A 19,614-nucleotide genomic window follows, 5' to 3' on the forward strand; every position below is an offset into this window, starting at 1 on the left:
GCCATTTTGTTGCGTTAGCAGCCAGCCTCGTCTCAAATGAGGACAAAAAGCCCAAGTGTGTGTTTGGCATCAAGCATCGTTGCGATCTTGGCTAGTTTAACTTCTTCGCGCTTGGTTAGTGTTTTCACCAGCTGTGTATGTGCTTTGCGCAGGCGCCAGACACACGTGCTTGCTTTTTCGACAGTCATTAAGTTTTATCGATTTAATTCTTATCGACAATTAATCGAAGATCGATTAATTGTTAACATCCCTAGTTGCTAAAAAATTAAGTTGAATTAGCTTAAGTTAGCTTAACTTATATTTTTAAGTTTAATCAACTTGCAATTACAAGTAAGAAGTTGCTATACATTTTAAATGAATTGTAATTTTTAGTTAATTAAACTTAAAAATGTAAGCGCGACAAGGAATTTTTTACAGTGTAGGTTTTGAAGTATTTAAAGGGGACATTTCACAATACTTTTTAAAGATTTTTAAAAAGTATTTTTGGTGTCTCCAGAGTACATATGCAAACTTTTAGCTAAAGAAAGCATAGATTATTTCTTATAACATGTTAAAATGGCGACTTTGTAGGTGTGAGCAAAAAGTAGCTGTTTTGGGTGTGTCTTTTAAATGCAAATGAGGTAATCTCTGCACTAAATGACAGTACCGTGGTTGGGGCCATATTATCCCCTTCTGACATCACAATTACCTATTTTTCCACATACTCGCAGAGAATGGTTTATCACAACTAAGTTACTGGGTTGATCTTTTTCACATTTTCTAAGTTGATACAAGCACTGCAGACCAAATTATAGCACTTAAACATGGAAAAAAGTCAGATTTTTATAAAAAGTCCCCTTAAACTATTGGAGTAAAAAGTGAGTTTTTTTAATAGCCGAATAGCAGATATGTTAACAAATACATACAGGGAATTTTTTAATTGTTTTATGTCTGCGAAAAACTTCATCAAACCACTGGAACTTATTTTATTATTTTATTAAGTTATTTGAAAATAAGTGTTTGAAAGTAACTGGTTCACAGACTTTCTATCGCTTTCTACAGCTCAGGTCAGAAGCATCCGTTCAATGCGAACCTCTTTCTGAACAGACTCTTTAGGTGGGTATGAAACTTAGATGTGTTAATTTGCGACATTCAGCCACTGTCAGTCATTTTGAGCTACGCTCTGTGTTTTTAGCGAAGCGCTAACACCTGTGATGCGTGCGGAGCCAAAGTAAACAATTCAGGTTGGAAAGTAAGATGATTCCAGAGCCGCAGACCCAAAACAAACACACAGTAAAACAATCCCTCTATAGGCAGCGCAGCCTTCCCATACGTGCGTTTCCGGGCCCCTGCGTTACACAGAATTCACGAGCACAGATGCTTCTTTCAAAGCACATAGGTGCAGGTGTTTCAAGCTACATTTGAAAGGTTCCCCTTTACTGTACCCATGTAATTGGACCCTTTTAGAAAGCTGTCAGGGTCCTGCTTTTAGTCCACTGCTTGACATGTACAGGAAATGGTGAGGTGTGCACCTCGCACACATGAAAAGGTGCTCTGATCCGTCCCAAGGCAGACACACGGGGTCTGACCTAGATTCCCCTCGTGCACAACATGAAAAAAAGCTGCTCTGCCAAGTATGGAAGAGTGGGAAGGGCTGAGGCACGGTGCGTAGCTGTGCCCCATGTCTCTCTCTCTCTCTCTCTCTCTCCCAAACATGGGCGGAGTGTACCGTGGCCTTTTCAAACTCGTCCGGCTGGCAAGCAGGCTGGCTTTTGGAATCAAGCAATGCTGTTTTGAACCGCTGCCAAATGACACAGCCTCTGCCGGCGCAGCTGAAACATTTACAGCCTCCCCTCACATCGACAGGAAGAGACACGGGGCGCAAATTTGTAAGAGAGGGAGGAAAAACTCGGAATAAATCTTTGTCTGCAACTAAAGCCCTGCTTGCATCAAGGATTTCCTTCTGTACTCGCACGCCCCCCCTGCTTTGGCACGGTGCCATTCGAAAAGATGTTTAAGAAAGATGTTTTTTCCACTCTGGGAGAGTTGAACATGGAACGGATACGCAAAGAAGTGAAGAGTTCAGCGAGTTCAGTTAATGAGAAATATGTAAATGCATCAATAACAAAGGAATGATGACGTCACAAGCTGTGCTGCCCAGGACACTGCCTGATAGCAGACGGGACAAGCTGGGGAAGCATGGATTTATTTGAAATGATGCCATCTGTGTGCAATAGGGTGTCCCTGATTAACATCGAAACATTATTGCACAAGAAACAGGACCATGTGAAGTTTGTCACCGTAACGACTGACACGTTTTACTAACTTCCTCTTTCATGGTAAGGAGCTTGAGGACCTGCAGGAACCTTCTGAACTTTAAGAATTTGCAAGTGTTCTGTTAAAACTGTGCTGCTAATTTCAGTAATTTCCCTAGGGCTTATTTGAATGTCTTTCTCTTCGTTGCCGTCAACCAAATGACTGCAGGCAAAGTGCGACTTGGGTAATGATGTCAAACATGACTTGTGAGTCATAAAACCACAAAAATCAGTCAGGCAAGCGGGATCTACCAAGTCTAGTACGTCTGTTAAGACTCTCTGAGGAAGTCTTATGAATGACAAAGAAATCCAAAACACAGGCAGTGGACGAACAGCCTTTGGATGTGTATAATGATTAGCGGGGACTATAACTGCAACTACCTGGGACGGATGCCAAATGCTGACAAAGGCGATCATTGCATTCTCAGGAGTGAACAGAATCAAGTCTTCGTTCTCTCGCACTTCTTTGGCTAAGGTTATTTATATTTTTGGGGAAACCACAGAAGACTTTGACTCATAGCAGAAGAGCTTATTCACATTCTTTGGCTAAAGGGAAAAAAAAATCATGTAAGTACTGACTTGAGAAAGTTTCTCCTTAAATAATCAATCCTGGCCCATATTTTCCAGACTTCTTGGGTGCAGAACGACCCTCTCCAATCTCTATAAAAACGTGATTCAAAGATGCATGTTTAGCGCGCTAGATTCTTCATCAAGCACAGTAGAAATTATTGTCCTCTGTTGTTTTTGCATGGCAAACCGTATCTCTTCATGATTTCTGCTTCTTTCATTTCTGGTGCTCAGTGTCTTTCTCTCTCTCTCTCTTTCTCTCTCTCTCTTAGTTTCTGTCTTTCTCTTAGCATCCTGTGCCAAAGTGGGCAGGGAGAAAGAGCTTGTGGTGAGGCGGGTGAAGAGGAGGCCGCTCTACGTGCTCTTTCTTCAGCCACAACCCCGTGGAAGAGCATGTTTAGTGGCAGCACGTTTCTGGGTTTCTCTCCCTCAGTTAGCCGTACTATGTGCACGAATGTGAGTCTGCTCTCCATGTCGCCATGACCCCTGCGTGCCTTCTTATAGCCTTAAGCATCGACCCTCTAGCTTACAGGTATTTGAATTTTTGCCTTCATATTTTGCATAGAATATTTGTTTTCACCTTTTAAACCCATTCTCTTTAAGCATCATTGCTATACAGTATATTTTAACCCACTGTCCTAGCTTTCTTGTTCAACGTTGTCTTCCACTTGTAAACGTGTCCACCTCAGCCCTGAGCCCATGCCTCGGATTCCGCCATTTTTAGTACGCTAAACGACTTAATCGTTAAGATTCGTTGATGTACATTAGATAAATGTTTTTATATCGTGATTTAGTGCTTTTTTGGGGCTTTTATTGGTATATTATCCAAAGCAAGGTAGGTTCTTCGTTGGTACGTGTGCCTTAGGAATAATGCTCTTTTACTTCTGTGTCATTCTGTGCTGTTGATTTTTGCTCAGATTCGAAATGTTAAACGCGCAATTGGTTCTTGGCTAATGCCTTAATTCTTTTGGAGGGAATTCACCACAAAGTAATGTTTATGGAAATAACAGTATCGTTTGTGGACGGCCTGTGGTGTAAGCGAATTGTTTAACCCTTTAAGTTTTATTTTTGAATACTAGCTGTGTAATTTTTTGCTATATGAATAAAGAACGAATGAAGGCTGAACATATGATGAAGTATACACTAAAGAAAAGCATAAACTATGTTCATCTTATGAATACTATATAAGAAAACAATACAACAGTTATTACAGAAATACAATGTTTATATACAAAAAACCCGTATTGGTTAAAGAAATGGGTATGTAAGTATATTTATATAAACATGAAGGAAGAGTAGCAGAAATGCACATTTGCAAAAATAAATATTTCAGAGTATAATTTAGAAACGTTGTGATGCTTTTAATTGACAACATATTAAGGTAACCTAACTACATTTTTGTTCAGCATAAAAGATTGATCAGGATAATACGTTTTATCGGTAAACTTATCTTAGTGATTTTTCTATTGGGAGAAAATTTTAATTAAATTCCTTTAAAATGGACCTCACGATTGACGAGTTCTGATTTCTTAAAAGAAAGCAGAAGTATCCGATTTGCATTTTACCAACCTAGACAAATGACACTTACTAAAAATCACAATGCATCGATACATTTTATTAGAAGTCGCGTCTGTAAATAATGTTACAAAGAAAAGTACTCAAGATGGCGTCGACATGCCACGTGTTTGTGTACTATGATACTTAGGCTATTTTACCTAAAGTGGATTTGCTGTGTAAAGGATTTCCACAAACAACAGCAAACGATGACTGCACATTAGCGAAAAAAGGTGTAAAAGCTGTACAAAACTCTGCATGGTGTTAGGTTGAAAAACACAATGTTTTGACTACAGAGCAAGGATTTCCCTGGATATTATTTCTTTTTGTTATATTACTTATTAGGCAGGCAATTCGCTGCTTTTGTACAGTAAAACCAAGAGTCTCGGAAGAAAGGCAAACACGTTTGTATGTACATGTTTATTTTGCTGTTAGATAGAAAGAGATGGCAGCAGGAAAAAAAATGGAACGAGGGCGGGCGGAAAGGAGACCATTTCCTCCACCCCCTGTTCTCCTCAGATGAACTTATCATGTAGCCTCATATTTTCTCTTTTTTTCCTTTCGCATACAGCTTGGCAACATTTACTGTAGCGTTGACAATTAGATACAATATTACAAGCAGGAAGTCTGTTCCACAGCAAACACAAGATTAACCCTTACAGCGCTTGATTTTACTGCACATGTAAATAACTTTACTTGCAGTTGTTTGGCCGCAAAAGCGCAGACGTGTGACATATGCTCAGTGCCTATTAGTTACATTACAGGCCCAGACAGGGTCAGAGATGTAAGTCTAATCTGCAAGGTCTCTGTATAAACATGGCAAGGCAGCATTCTTATCGTTGAGTTTCGATGAATAACAGCATGCTCTCCGGAGACCGCGTGACAGAGTCAGCCGAGGTCAGGCCAAGCCCTGCTTCCTGTTTTTTGGGGACCGCTATTTTTGCAATAAGGGCGTTTTCCCTGTAGGTTGATGACAGGGGATCATAAGCAGAATGATTAATGATATTGTAAAAAGCTTACGGCTTTCAATAGCTTAACTCTTTTAAGCTATGCTGAATGTACTGTATGAACAATGCTGCCTAATGTATACTTTATAACGTACAGTAGAGTGATTCATACAAGCACGCTATACATTGCTGGTCAAAAGTCTTGAATGAATTTGTTTTAATTTGTTACACTACAAATCTTTTGTTGTACGTATGAAGTTCCACAAAGCTAAAATGATCATTTAAAAGTCATTAATCCAGTTAAACCGGATATTTAAGGAAAATCAACAGATGCTATGCATAAAGCATCCCAGAATGCATGGAGTTTGTTGAAAGTGTGCTGATCTGTAATGTAGGCAAATACTATTTAAATATGAAATGATTTATTTCACTACCAAATTATTTATAGTCATTATCTATGAAATTGCATAGTTTTGACGACTTTGCTATTTATGCGGATATGTGGGAAATAAGCAGAATTATGCAGCTCTGAATTTCAGTGTGTGTGTGAGAGTTTTTTAACAAAGTGTTACTGTAAGTCGTGCACCAATTCGTCCTGCACTATTTTAGCTAGGAATGAACTCATTATCGCCGAGAATGCGGATCTACAGCTGTACAAACAAAAGATTAGATGAGAAGATATCACCTAAAAAGATAACACCAGCAGTATTAATAGTAAAAAATGAAAAAATAAATAAACCACATACTGTGCATCTCATTTGTTCACGTATCTCATATTTCCGTCACTCATGAGCAGAGGTTGCGTTAAGCTCGGGATACGCTGCACGATTTTTGGCCGTCCTAGACGAAAGACTGTGATACATTCGTTGTGATTTCTGTGATCTACAAAGATAGCCTTGTTTGACAGTGTCAGAAATTCAACATGATAAACGCACAGTGTGTTTGCTGCTACGACATGCGTACCGGTATTTGTTTACCAGTAGCGCATGCTGATGACCAGTGGGGGCGATGACTTCTTTTTCGAGGGCGCATGATGCGAAGCTCTTCACAACATGTATTCAGCAGCGTTATGTCAAAATATGTGTTCTGCACGTCATGTAAACCATGTGCATCATGTGTCTTGTCAAAATACATGCCTGCTGCACACGGGTTTATGAAAAAAGAGACCCTTGTGTTTGCCAGATACTTGCTCAATCTCATTTGTAATCAGAGTTTAGTGTTAAATTAGGGCGCACTCACACTATCCAAACCAAACCGCGCTCGGGCACGTTTGACCCCCAAAGCCTGGTTTGTTTGACTAGTCTGATCGCTCTGTTCTGTGCCCGGGCGCAGATTGGTTAACCGCGCCACGGCCGGGTTGCAGAGGTGGGCCGGAGCACGGTTTACTTGGGCTCAGGCGCGGAAGGCTGTGGTGTGAGCGCAATTGCGCCTGAGCGCAATTCAAAAGGTGAAGACGTCAGTTGCGTGACCACACCACCTCATCTGCCTCCGTAAAAACCTTTTGCTGCGAGCAGCGGGGTTACGTGAATGTCCGAGCTGCACATGTGACAGATCAACTAAGCAATATGATGACATGTGAGAGGGCTGTCTGTAATCGGGCACCAAATGACTCAGAATAAAAAACACAGACTTATCATTACGGTGGGTTCCAATATTAAGAGAGAGCTTTACTTCCTGCTTTTTTCAAAACAATCACATCTTAATGACGAAAGCGCGCCCGGACTCGGATCGATAGGAAGTACAGTGTGAGTGTGTGCATCTGGGGGAGTAGGGAGGGGTGACAATCGCGCTGGGGCATAATTTGGTTTGGTTTGGATAATGTGAGTGCGCCCTTAGTGTCTTGCGAGTATTTTGTGAATGTGAATGTCTCTTTTATCATAAACCATTTCAACGCACGTGCAGCAGGCACCTATTTTGACATGACGCATGATGCACATGACGCAACAAACACATATTTTGAATTTGCGCCCCTTGGAAAATTACATTTGCACTTCCCACTAGCTTGACAGGGCTGGGAATTACATTTACAAGTTGTAAGTGTAATTTTATCAAAATGACGGATGGCTTTTAGATTTTCCATCACTGCTAAAATAATAGAAGTGATTTCCAAAGATGGAAAATTTTCAGTTAATGCCACCTCTGCTCATGAGACATACATGACTTTGTGCATAATGTAAATGGTTAGGTATAGAGCTAAACTTGTAGTAGGTTAATAAGGACCTTTATGGACATTAAGGGGATTTTCAATGGGGAAGCTCTTCTCCTATCTTAAATGAACACAGCACAATAACATTGTCTCAAGTTCTGCTTTTTTACTTGTGGCTCTAAATCTGCCAACATCTCCCCACCTTTAGCTACTCTACCATCACCCTCTTCTGCATTCATTGAAATTCAGCCTGGCAAACCAGCGCTGCCCCTTTCTTGGCACCAGACTCAGAGACTGAGAGACAGAAAGGAGGGGAGAAAATTAAAATGAAAACAAGAATGTGTACCGTTCATCCAATTTCTCACTCGCTAACATTGTGCCAACCGTTCACTCAATTCCGAAGGATTTAATGCCAGCTTTTCGCGAGGCATTTTTGTTGTTTAATCTCAGTGATTGTCGTAATCGCATATGGCCCTGGCAACCAAAACACTAGGAGGTGTTTAGGAGGCTAATTGATTTGCCTGTTTACCTTTAGTGATTGGACGATCACAGGGGCTAACGGTTGTGTCTCTTCAATACTGGGTAAGATAAAACGCCATTTGTTGATCTGATTTGTTTGCCTCTTTTCTCATTTTTAAGAAATCCGCAGCAAGATGTTTCTTTGTGCCTAGCAAATGCTTGGTGTATGGATATGTCATTAGGTTGTATAACATACAGTAAGTGAAGCGTAAACAAATGTGGGCAGTAAAAAAGGCAGTCCATTATTGAGAGACGAAGAAGGGGCTGAGCTTTGAGAATTGGCATATACCAACCTTCAATAAGTGATGGGTTAAATGTCTTAAGGCAAATGTTTGCTTTATTGGTTGGTTGTCAGACTTCACAGTATATCACAGTGAGGAGTTGTGGAAAAAAACAGTTGATTTTAAAATTAAAGGATGCTTTTTACTATGCTTTAAATAATACTAATAGGCTTTGTTTAAAAATAAGTAAAGATGCTAACAGTAATGTAGACAGCATTTTAAAATATCACAGGACCAAAAGCGAACACGGTTGCAAAACATAAACCATGTTGCCTTCTAAAAGACTGCACAATCCCAGAATGCATTGTGACAAACTACAATAGTGATAGGCAGTGGGAGAAATGTTGAATTTATTCACATGATTTTTTAATACCGAAAAGGTATTAAAATCTAAATACAATTTTAAAATAATACTATAAATCTACTATTTGTACATAATATGTTTTCAGCTTCGAATCTTGCTGCATTACCACCTCAAAAAAAAAAAAATTCAACGGCCGGTCATCAATTATTCCTTGCGTGGTGCACACTACATTCTTCAAGCATACAGCATCCCGGACACCAATACTTTAACAATTCATAAAATAGAAATTACTTTCTGACTATCTAAGATTTCACTAAGTTTAGGCTTGTTTTGGTAGTTTTACTGCACAATGAGTGGAAAAAGTGTATATTAGTCCATTTTCTTACCTTAAAGTTGTGGCATGTGATTTCAGACCTAACAAGCGGATTTATATAATTTGTAAGCCTCCTGTGTGCTTTACTTGAAGAACACTATATAGTGCACTTTGTAAGTGTTGCTGCCTACGTAAAGCATTTTATTAAGCTGCCTATGGACAGTTAGTAGAAGACACCTTACTAGGTTTTGGAAGAGAACCAAAAAGTCTCATTTAATAACTCCAGGGTTTCCCGCAGCACTATGCAGTTCGGGCGGCCCGCCTAAGCTGGGAAACCCTACCACCTTAACTAGGTCATCCAAAAAAAAATTCGCTGCACAAAAGTCCGTCAAGTGCATCTCGGAAAATAGCGCGGACGTGCTTCACGACCAAATGAGAGAAAGATGTGGTCCGTCACTGTCTGGAGGATAACTAGTAGCCAGTTGATAAAACATCTCGGAGAATAGCGCGGACGCACTTCACATCGTGAGCGTGCACGCGTGCCACACGTCCGAAATAGTCCGTCATGTCTGGAGGATAGCCAGTTCATAAAACACGTGTCCGTGAGAACTGTAAGTGGACTTATGTTTTGGGTTTATTTAAGCCTGTTATTGTATTAGTCTATAGTTCTTGCAAATTTAAAGTAAGTTAGCTGGTGAATTTGTTGTTTGAGCAACCTGCTAGCTAGGTTTCACGTGCCTGTTGATTAAATATAATTGTTAAGCGCTCTTGCTCACTTTATTTATGTGCATTATTTACATGCTACAGTAGTTACACTCCTTTAAGATTATGTAATTAATAGTGGGAAATAATCAGTTTTTACAATCTTCACGCTATCTATCATTGTTGGCCTGACGTTCTACAACATCTGCTTTAGTTTGTGTTTATTAACCCTTTAGTTTCACTTTATCACGCAGCTTTTCCCGTTAGAGGTAAAACATTTAATTAATTAATAATCTAGTATGTGTTCATTTTCTGTCATAGTTTCTTCAAAATTAAGTTTTTTTGAGTGTTTTAAATAAAAATAATCTCATTTTCATCATGACGCGTACGCTCCGCCCCTTTGATTGAGACTCCCCCTTACCATTAAGATAAGTACAGTAGAGCAGTAAAATGTTGGTTTCATTTGTGTTTTGGGATCTTTTGCAGCATTTTTTTTTTACCTATGTATGGTCATCATAAAAATAAATAAATAAATATTTACGCACCATCTCTTGTTCTATAAATCTATAATGTCTTATGGCACAAACATTTAGGGCAGCAACTGGCCTGCATATTTTGTAAATGTACCAAAAAGGTCATTTACATATGAAAATGGATTTAAATATCTGGCAAAACACCAAAATCACCGGTTAGTCTCCATCAAGCCGATTATAGCGTACACTGGGGAACAGTATAATCTCAAAATGATCCAAATGCCACATCTGTCAGACCACATCAGCGTATCTTCCTCTTTCACGCTTGAGACATTTAATGTTGTCACTGTCTAAATAGGTTAATGGCTGTGCATAGCAGAAAATTTTTGAAAAACTAAAGAATTAATAAAATTATGATTATCATTAGGTTTTAGCAAATAAGCAACTAAGGTTGTTTCGGTGTAGTGGATTGATTTGACCATCACTTAAAAGTTAGCAAACCTGTCCAGAAACCAGAAAATCACCATCTCTTTGCTTTCTTTGTGTTTTAGCAGACTGCGTCTTGTGCCAAAACGTTTCAATGACTGTCGCCCCAAATGGGCCAGGAAGATCATATGTATGCTAATTAGCTAAGAGGACTTTTGTATGTTAACAAATTACTGAAAGTCAATTCCCTGGAAGAGATTTGCATGTTTATTTATGCAAAACAGACATGTTCCACCTCTTTACGCAACACAATAACTGTTTTTATTTTGGCAAATGTTTCCGAGTTTGATCTGTGTCCCGCTTAGCCTTTTAATTAGTGTTTAAAAGGGATTCCTGATGTGTTTGAACATGAAGAAATAACATTTACAAGGATGGTACGACTCGTTTGAATCTTTAGGTACTGCCCTGACAAAACAAATAAGTCAGATAACATTTTAAAAGTCACAAATGTCCAGGAATGGACTATTCATAGACTTGTGCAGCATGTCTGTACTTTTTGTTGTGTGTCAAAGAGCGCTATTGACTCGAGGGTGAATCTGGTTGTTGTACTGATGCCAGATTGTGTCCCCCAGCACGATCTCACTCCTCTTAACAGCTTTAGTGAACGCGTGAACGGTTTATCAGGCACACCTCACAGAGGTTGCAGGGAATGCACAGCACCCGTAGCTTAAAATGGCCGAAAGGACGCCATTTTGTTTTCTCTCATTTTTCTGAGTGGAATAGCAGAATCACAGCTTTGGTACTGTACAGGAGACAGCTGGGGAAGCCATGTTTTACATCGTCTGTTTACTTCAAAAGCGTAGCCTACGCAGGGTTGTCCTGTTGGAATTAGCTCAGTTTTTGGCAAAACGGGTGTGAATTCCTGGCGAAGAATCAAGACGTTTTCATGATCCTATGCCAGCCTCGCTAGAACGAGTGAGTAATTTCTTTTGGTCTCAAAATTACCGCTCCTCCTCCTTTAGCCTGTATCCTCGCTTAACACGTTCAACTCCTCTCACCGGTCTCCACAGTCTTTCGTGTTCAATAGTTTTTCAGACTCAACCAAGCATCGGTGACGCTGGAGAACACTTGCTGGACTCTCAGACTACTGTTTTTTTTGTCAACAAACTAAGAAATAACTGGCATTTTAATCTATGAGGAAATTTCAGATTGCAGTTGATGACATAGCTTTATATTTGTCTAACGCAGTTAATGTAAAACCTTAAAAGATGTTTTTTTTTTCATTAATCTAGTTAATAGACCACTTATGCTTAAACCTACTGTACTTTACCGTACCTGCATTATTGCGCTGGTGTCATGACAAACTTGCCTGAACTGTAAGGTGAACTGTAGCTACAAGTGTATGGATCACTAAAATGTTTTAAATCATTTCTTTAGCTATATTTTAACATTTGGCAGTATTTATGATAAAATTAGGGTTAGGGTTAAAACATAATAGTCAATACTGTAAGGCTAATTCAAGTTTTTAAAGCTTAGTCATTCTGTATACTACTGTTTATGACTGTACTTGATAGCCTAGCATACATAAACTGTTAGGTGATTTCCAGTTACCGCAAAGTTTCACTGTATTGCTGTACTAACAAACTTCTCTATCTCTGCAGGTATTCTAGCAATCGGCTGTCTGGTTGGTTAAAGTCTGCTGGTTAACTGTCTGCTGTTCTTGGGGCTGAGGTAGTAGATTGAATAGTTGTGGAGCCCTGTGCTCTGTCACTGAGATAACTATACAATCTACTGTCTTTCCTAAGGTGACAGCCAAATCATCCACAAACACCACCAAGTGTCAATGCTGTCCCCAATTCCTGCTAGGGAACCTGAACCTACAGCAACATTCTGGGCTTCTCCATATTTGTTTTTTGGTGTGATTTTAAATTTAACATGAAATGCAAATGAATACACTCTATAGAGGGCCGCAGGGGATGACCTGATGATCGTAGGCCAACCGAATTATCACAAAAAATAAGCTCTGTGTTTAACAAAAGTTTAAGATACACGTTTTGTCAAACAAGATAATCTTCACATTTTATGAATTTATGAAAATATGAATTTGTTTTTTATTCCTAGTAAACACATTTAGACTTATGCATTACTTTTTTGGGCAAAACTTTTCTTAAGCTTTTTTAAACACAGAGCTTATTTTTTTGCGATAATCCAAAAGTCTATGGGAAAAATGAACGGGCTTTTAAGCAGGGGAACCAGTGTCCCGCTAACTTCCCGGATACAAAATATGTCATCCCTCCAGCACTCTATTTCCTTTCTAAGTATTCAACAGTGGTGGCTGGTGACTTCTTTTTCGAGGGCGCATGATGCTAATCTAGTCACAACATGTACTGTATGTAGCCTGTCATGTGTGTGGCTTGTCGTGTCAAAATATGTGTTCGCCACTTTATGTAAACTTATGTGCATCACGTGTTATGTCAAAATACACGTCTGCTGCAGACGCTTCGAAGGGGTTTATAATAAAAGAGATGCTCGTGTTTGCCAGATACTCACTTAATCTCATGTATAATCAGAGTTTAGTTTTAAATTAGTGTCTTGCGAGTATTTTGTGAATGTGAGCGTCTCTTTTATCATAAATCCTTTAGATGTGTTTGCAGCAGGCACGTATTTTGAAGTGACGCATGATGCTAATGGTTCACATGACACATATTTTGAATTTGAGTCCCTTGGAAGAGAAGTCATCGGCCGCCACTTGTATACATCCCAAAAAAACTATACAATCCTCGATTCGATTACATTTTCGATTCTAAGGTCAGGGTTCGATTCTCGGTTTTTACTTTTCTTTTTTAAAGCACAAAAAATGCTATGCCATTTTTAGACTAGACTTTTATGAAATATAATTCTGACCTTGAACCCAGAGATGCCCTGCCATATTAGTCGTGCTGCCAGTGGAAAAATATGGTACACGCACATATCTGATAAAACGAAACTTCCTGTCAGATGAACGTATGTTAGTACTTTGCACCTTAAAAACGCGCTTTTATTACCCCTTTAATGATTTAAATAAATATATACAGTGTTTATAGCGCCATGTACTGCTTTAGGTTTACTGAGACTCTTTTGCTGATTTGATTTGCTGGTTTGTAAGTCGCTTTGGATAAAAGCGTCTGCTAAATGAGTAAATGTTATGTAATGTAAATGTTTAGTGGAAGAAGTTAGTGACTGACAATGACATGAAGGGGAAGTGGGTAATTTTTACACCTCCAAACAATGACTATTGATCAGGCAAATTTATGCCACTGCTGGAGCCATGTTTACGTTTGGGTGCCTTGACAGGGTGAGGTAGTAGGTTGTATAGTTTCGTGGGAGGGATCAAACCCTGTTCAGGTGATAACTATACAGTCTATTGCCTTCCTTGTGGTACCAACTATCGTCTGGCTAGAAAAAAGCATCACTGAAACGAAAATGTATAAACCCTACTACTTCCTATGTATCTGAACCAGGCGTACATGATGTAAGGTCTCTCTATTGCAAGGTTGCTGCTAGTATTTCATGAGGAGAATAATCAGATTTATGGCTAAATCAATATTTCTTTTAAATGTTTACACATCATAAGAAATGCAAATATTTGACTTATGCAAGATATGGTTTGTAAAAATAAAATAAAAAGTCACTGGCCACCTTGTCTTTGTTCTGTACCCTCAATGCCATATGGTCATATATAATAATTGTGTATTAAATGTGGTAAAATATTTTAAGTTAAAGAAAAAGTACTTAGATGTAACAAGTTGATGCATTTTTTTTTTTTTTTTTTTTTTTTATCCAAATACATTTTTCAATGTATTGGAAAGGCAGAAGTTAAAGGGTATGTAGATTTACAACTAAACTATATATCACAGATTTTGCTTGCACTAATGGTTAACTGACAATTAGTCAAGTAATGTGTTTTAATTAAAGATTTATTTGACTAAAGGATTATATTTAGTAAAATGATATGACATTTGGGTCAATAAACAATAGGAACGCATATTCACTATGCTAGCATGTAGATTTCAATTCAGCTAAACACTAGGCCTATTATACAAAATAAACAAAACAATAAACGTGTTACAGTACAAAATGTATACAGGAGTTATACAATTATATGCAGATGTGTTTCCTGTAATAAAAAATTAACAGGCCAAAACCGTGAAGCTAATTCAAGTGAAGTTCAGTATTGAAACGAACGGTTCATTTAGGGCTAACGTTACATTTGTTAACCTACCTTCATGAATATCCCCATTTTCTCTTGAAGTTGTTGATAAGCAAATATGCACTTAAATATTACTGTGTAAACAAAAGGTGGACTTTGGTCAAAAGACATTTGTGTTAAAGGCTTTTGCCTAACACGTTTGTGTTGTCAGCACAATCCAGTGACTGTACACGGCCGTTTCTCAATCCGAAGGTTGCAGCCTCCGGAGGTCGCATATGCAGGCTGCATACGTCATCAAGCGTGTTTAATTTATGTAACTTAGCATCACATTCGCAAGTCATTCGCATATTTCAACAATTTACGATTGTCGAAGAATAATATCCAGCTCTATAATTGTTAATATTCTGAAATAATGCACTCTTGATGATGTATGCAGCCTAGATATGCGACTTCCGGAGGCTGCAGCCTTCAGATTGAATATCAAAATGTCAAACGCAGACTCGAACTTTAAAAAAAGTTGTGGCAACGTTAATAAACAGTGGTTAACTCTTTATAACAACTAATATTTTATATGTATATACATTTATAATATAAAATGCTTGAATATAGATTAGTAAAGATCGTGTAAATGAACTTGTTATTCACAAAACTTTATTTTTTTTAACCATAAAATTAAATTTGTTATTTTGTTATAGTTTTCATTTTATGTTTATAATATTTAATATATAATATTTACATTATTTTGTACCAGCATTATTTTTGTGACCAACAGCCCGCTACAGCGAACTTTTCAAAATCTTGTGATGCCCCCTGGTGGTCAAAAATGCATGCACAGTCAGCTTTATAACTGAGGACTTTGAAAAGTGTCCTATATTCCTTCTACATTTCAGTACACAGTTCAAAATAATATAATAATCAGACAGGAAATTATCCAAGACATGCCCACATATGAACACGTCCCAGTGGTTATTTCTTTGTACATGTAAGCAAAGGGCACAGTCAAAGCCAGCCATACATGTATAGTTTATTAGACAAGAACATTTAAATACTGTATAGCCATAATTAACAATCATGTAACATTTAGTACATTTTATATATTAAAGGGATAGTTTACAAAAAAAATAAAATTCTGTCATCATTTACTCGCCCTCAAGTTGTTCTAAACCTGTATATTTTTTTATGTGGAATACAAAGAAGATATTTAATAAAAAAAGATGGTAACCACACAATTGACAGCTCCCACCAGAAAATTTAGACACCACAACGCAGAAAATGGGTTGACAGAATCATACGGCCTAAACGGCATGCTGTGGCAATGAGGAGCTCATCCAGACCACAATGAACAAATGAACAGGGATTTAGTTAAGAAGCAAAATCTGAAGATGGATATAAGAAGGTCTGTGACCATCTGGTCAGGTCTCACACACATACAGATCTTCAGTATGCATCTCTGGGGTCTAATTTTCACTCATCAGTCTGGATCTAAACAGACAATTTCACAAGCACATCTGTATTTCATCATTACACTTGCAGGCGGACATTTTACAATCCAGATTATGGAAATTTTGCAGAGCATATTTGATGCTGGGAGGTTTCAATAATCTGTAGATCAGTGGTCTCCAACATGTTGCCCGTGGGCACCAGGTTACTCTTACAGAGTCTGTGAGGTGCCTGCTAAAGCATTCTATTAATAGCCTCAATTTTAATATTTATTTATTACATATTTTTATATTAGCTTGAATTATTTTATGTATGTTAACATTTTAAACAATGATAAAACATATCAACCAATAAAATAAAATCAATAAGTAAAACAAAAAAAGTAGCCCTCCAGGATATTTTAACCATTGTGGTAACCCTTGCTCACAAAAAGGTATAGGAGACCCCTGCTGTAGAATAGATTATACAATGTTTAAATGAGCGAACTATATAAATTGTATAATGCCTATACATTTTTAATATGCATGGAATTCCTAGGCCTATACTGCGTTTTCCTAATTTGCATAACAAAACAGAATACAATGCACAGAATTACCATATACCTTCATACAATGGGATTGAATTAACATTTTCACTGTGACAAATCAACTGGAAAAAATGTCATTTTAAATGCAAAACGTTTTTTAACTAACACAAAATTACAACTCAATGCCAGATTACTGTAATTAAGTACAGTAATGTAATGAGGTCATCAAACCACAATGTTGCATTAAAGTTTTTTTTTTAAAGTCGGATACTGTATCACAATAATTTTTTACACAGACAATTTTTAGTTTAATCCATAAAATACACAGCATAGTGTTATTGCCATGCCCATACCCTGGCCTAAACCATCTCTAAAGACCCACTTACGCCACCTTGAAGTAAAACTTTCAACTCAAAATCAATAAAAAAACACAAAACCCATTTCTTTTTAACATGTACATCTTTTAAAAGTTATAGTTGTACATTAACCTTAACAAAACAAATACACTGTTAAAAGTGGTAACCTGCAATTGTTGCAGTAATATAAGCTATTTTTACAGGATGTACCTTATACATTTAGTTTTTTTAGTGTCACCTGTTGTATTAAACATGCTAATTTTAAATATTTTATTTGTATGTATTGAAGAAAATCAATTAATTTAACATGTGAAGCTTATTTAAGGTTAGGTATATAAAAGTAAAAATAGTTGCATTGGTTGTCAATTAATGTGTGTCTCCATCAGTTTCTGTAGCTGATGTATTACACAAACATCTTTTTTCCTCATGTCGATGATTAACAGTTCTGTTACAGGGACGGTTTTCAAGTGTACACACACTTTGCATACGTGGCCATAGTGTATGAGTGTAAATACACAAAGTGTCATCTGTGTGAGCCCATCATCACACTGAGGTTTATCGATGCTTAAGCAATGAGCCATGCGAGATATCAACAGACTGGAAAAGAATACAGATGAAAAATATAAGGCAGGTGGGCTGATGAAAACTGATAGGGCTGGAAGTCAGACTGTATCAGAGTCTGCAGCGTCTGACCTCTGTCTGAACTTGAAGAGATAAATATACTTCACATGCATTATACACAGGGCCTCAGTTTTGCATTAGGGCTTAGATTTCTGTTAATGTCATTGTAGTGTTATGTTTATTTTTCTGTATATCATCATATATTTATTTTTCACATATAACGACCACTTAGTTTTTAGTGTTTATTTTTAATACCACATTGTTTACTCCTCTAATAAAACAGTATATATTCTATTGCACTTATTACTGTTTGTAATGGACAGGTACACTAGGGTGTGCCCTAATATGTATTATTTAGGTACAGATATGTGTATTTGGTACCAATTTGGTACTTATTTTAAGGCACTATTATTAACTCATTTGGTGCAATGGTGTACTTTTGTTAAGAGTAGCCTACTGCCCCAGTAACAGCTAGGGATCATTATCTGACCGTTTAATCTGTGTATTACAAGGTATAGAGGCTGTTGACCACCTGCTAGATTACCTAAATACCTTCCTTTCAGTGAGAGATACTGAAAAACAAGTTAATTTAAAGAATTTGTTAATTCAAATATGAAATTTCTCTCATAATTTACTCCCTCATGCAATCCTACTGTACGTATGACAATTATATCAACATTTCATATTAAAAAATGTCATTATGTGATTATTTTATATAAAATTTCTGAGTTCTCGTGTGCCTCGTGACTAGTTATTCATAAGGGTGTTTTGTCACAAGACACGCAAGAACCAGTGATTTTTGACGATTTTGACATAAAAAACAAAAAAAAAAAGTCCCACTGAAAAAATCTGTTTTTGTGTGGTGTTTTAAGATGTTTTAAGACAAGCCATGTGCAAACTCATCATTCAACTGGTAATTTTTTCAATAAAACCAGAGATAGTATTATTCCTGCGGTTTAAAAAAAACACCTTGGTTTCCAATGTCACAAACATGTAATCAATCACATCGATAGGCTACAGTTTAACACGTGGATCAGAAGTTCGAGTAATAGATATTATATACAGTATGGATGCTGTATACCCTGCTGAAAAAAACAGCATCAAACCAGCATGGACCAGCATGGGAATTATGCTGGTCTATGGTGGTTTAGGTCACCAGCATACCAGCACCAAAACACAACATATGCTGGTCTTGCTGGTATGACCAGCATACGATGCTGGTGCTAATGCTGGTTTGGTGCTGGTTTAGCTGACGCTAATGCTGGTGCTGATGCTGGTTTAGCTGGTGCTCACTAGCAAACCAGCACCAAAACACAACATATGCTGGTCTTGCTGGTATGCTGGTTTTTTCAGCAGGGTACACTCTGTGCTGCTCACACATGCAATTATGTGATTGAAACTGCCGAATGTAGCATCTATTTACATTTATATCTATGGTCAGAGGTGTTGCAAAAGAGTGGAGGCGGGACTAATTCACATATTCATATCTATGGTCTGAGCTGTGTGATTGAGTAGAGGCGGGGACTAATTCGCATATTCAAAGATCTGTATGAGCCAATGGTGTAGAGTTAAATTCAAGCTGTTTTAAAGCATAAAGAAATAAAACTTTTACATATGATATTATGATGCTTAAAGGGACACTCCACAAAAAAATATGCTCCTTTTCCAGCTCCCTAGAGTTAAACATTTGATTTTTCCCGTTTTGGAATGCATTCAGCTGAGGTTGATATTATGCAGCGCCTGAAAATAGTCCCCTGTTATTGAAAGTAACCAAGGGGACTATTTTCGGGCAGTGCGTAATATCACTACACCTGCTGCAGCCATGTTACAGCAGCAAAGTCCTTGATTATTACGCCAGCATGAGAGTTAGATACCCTTTATTTTTTAAAATATGTATTACGGCAATGACAAGTTTTATATTTACATTTATGCATTGGCTTGAACCCATGACCTTTG

General features: G+C 37.7%; 1 protein-coding gene and 1 long non-coding RNA gene across 2 annotated transcripts in view; one reads left to right on the forward strand and one right to left on the reverse strand.

Moving 5' to 3' along the window:
* tulp1a (TUB like protein 1a) overlaps positions 1-14,919 on the reverse strand; it is a 45,465-nt gene extending 30,546 nt beyond the window's left edge. The window contains exon 1 of the mRNA XM_065286393.2: positions 14,788-14,919. Within this exon, the coding sequence (XP_065142465.1) occupies positions 14,788-14,886 (99 nt within the window). The 5' untranslated portion in view covers positions 14,887-14,919. The remainder of the gene's footprint in view (positions 1-14,787) is intronic.
* LOC135772856 (uncharacterized) lies at positions 1,719-14,196 on the forward strand. Its single transcript, XR_010543279.2, has 3 exons — positions 1,719-2,861; positions 3,134-3,393; positions 12,188-14,196. It is a non-coding gene; the product is annotated as an uncharacterized lncRNA (long non-coding RNA).
* Positions 14,920-19,614: the final 4,695 nt, after the last annotated feature.

This window comes from Paramisgurnus dabryanus, chromosome 21, assembly GCF_030506205.2.
Source record: "Paramisgurnus dabryanus chromosome 21, PD_genome_1.1, whole genome shotgun sequence".
Lineage (NCBI taxonomy): Eukaryota > Metazoa > Chordata > Actinopteri > Cypriniformes > Cobitidae > Paramisgurnus > Paramisgurnus dabryanus.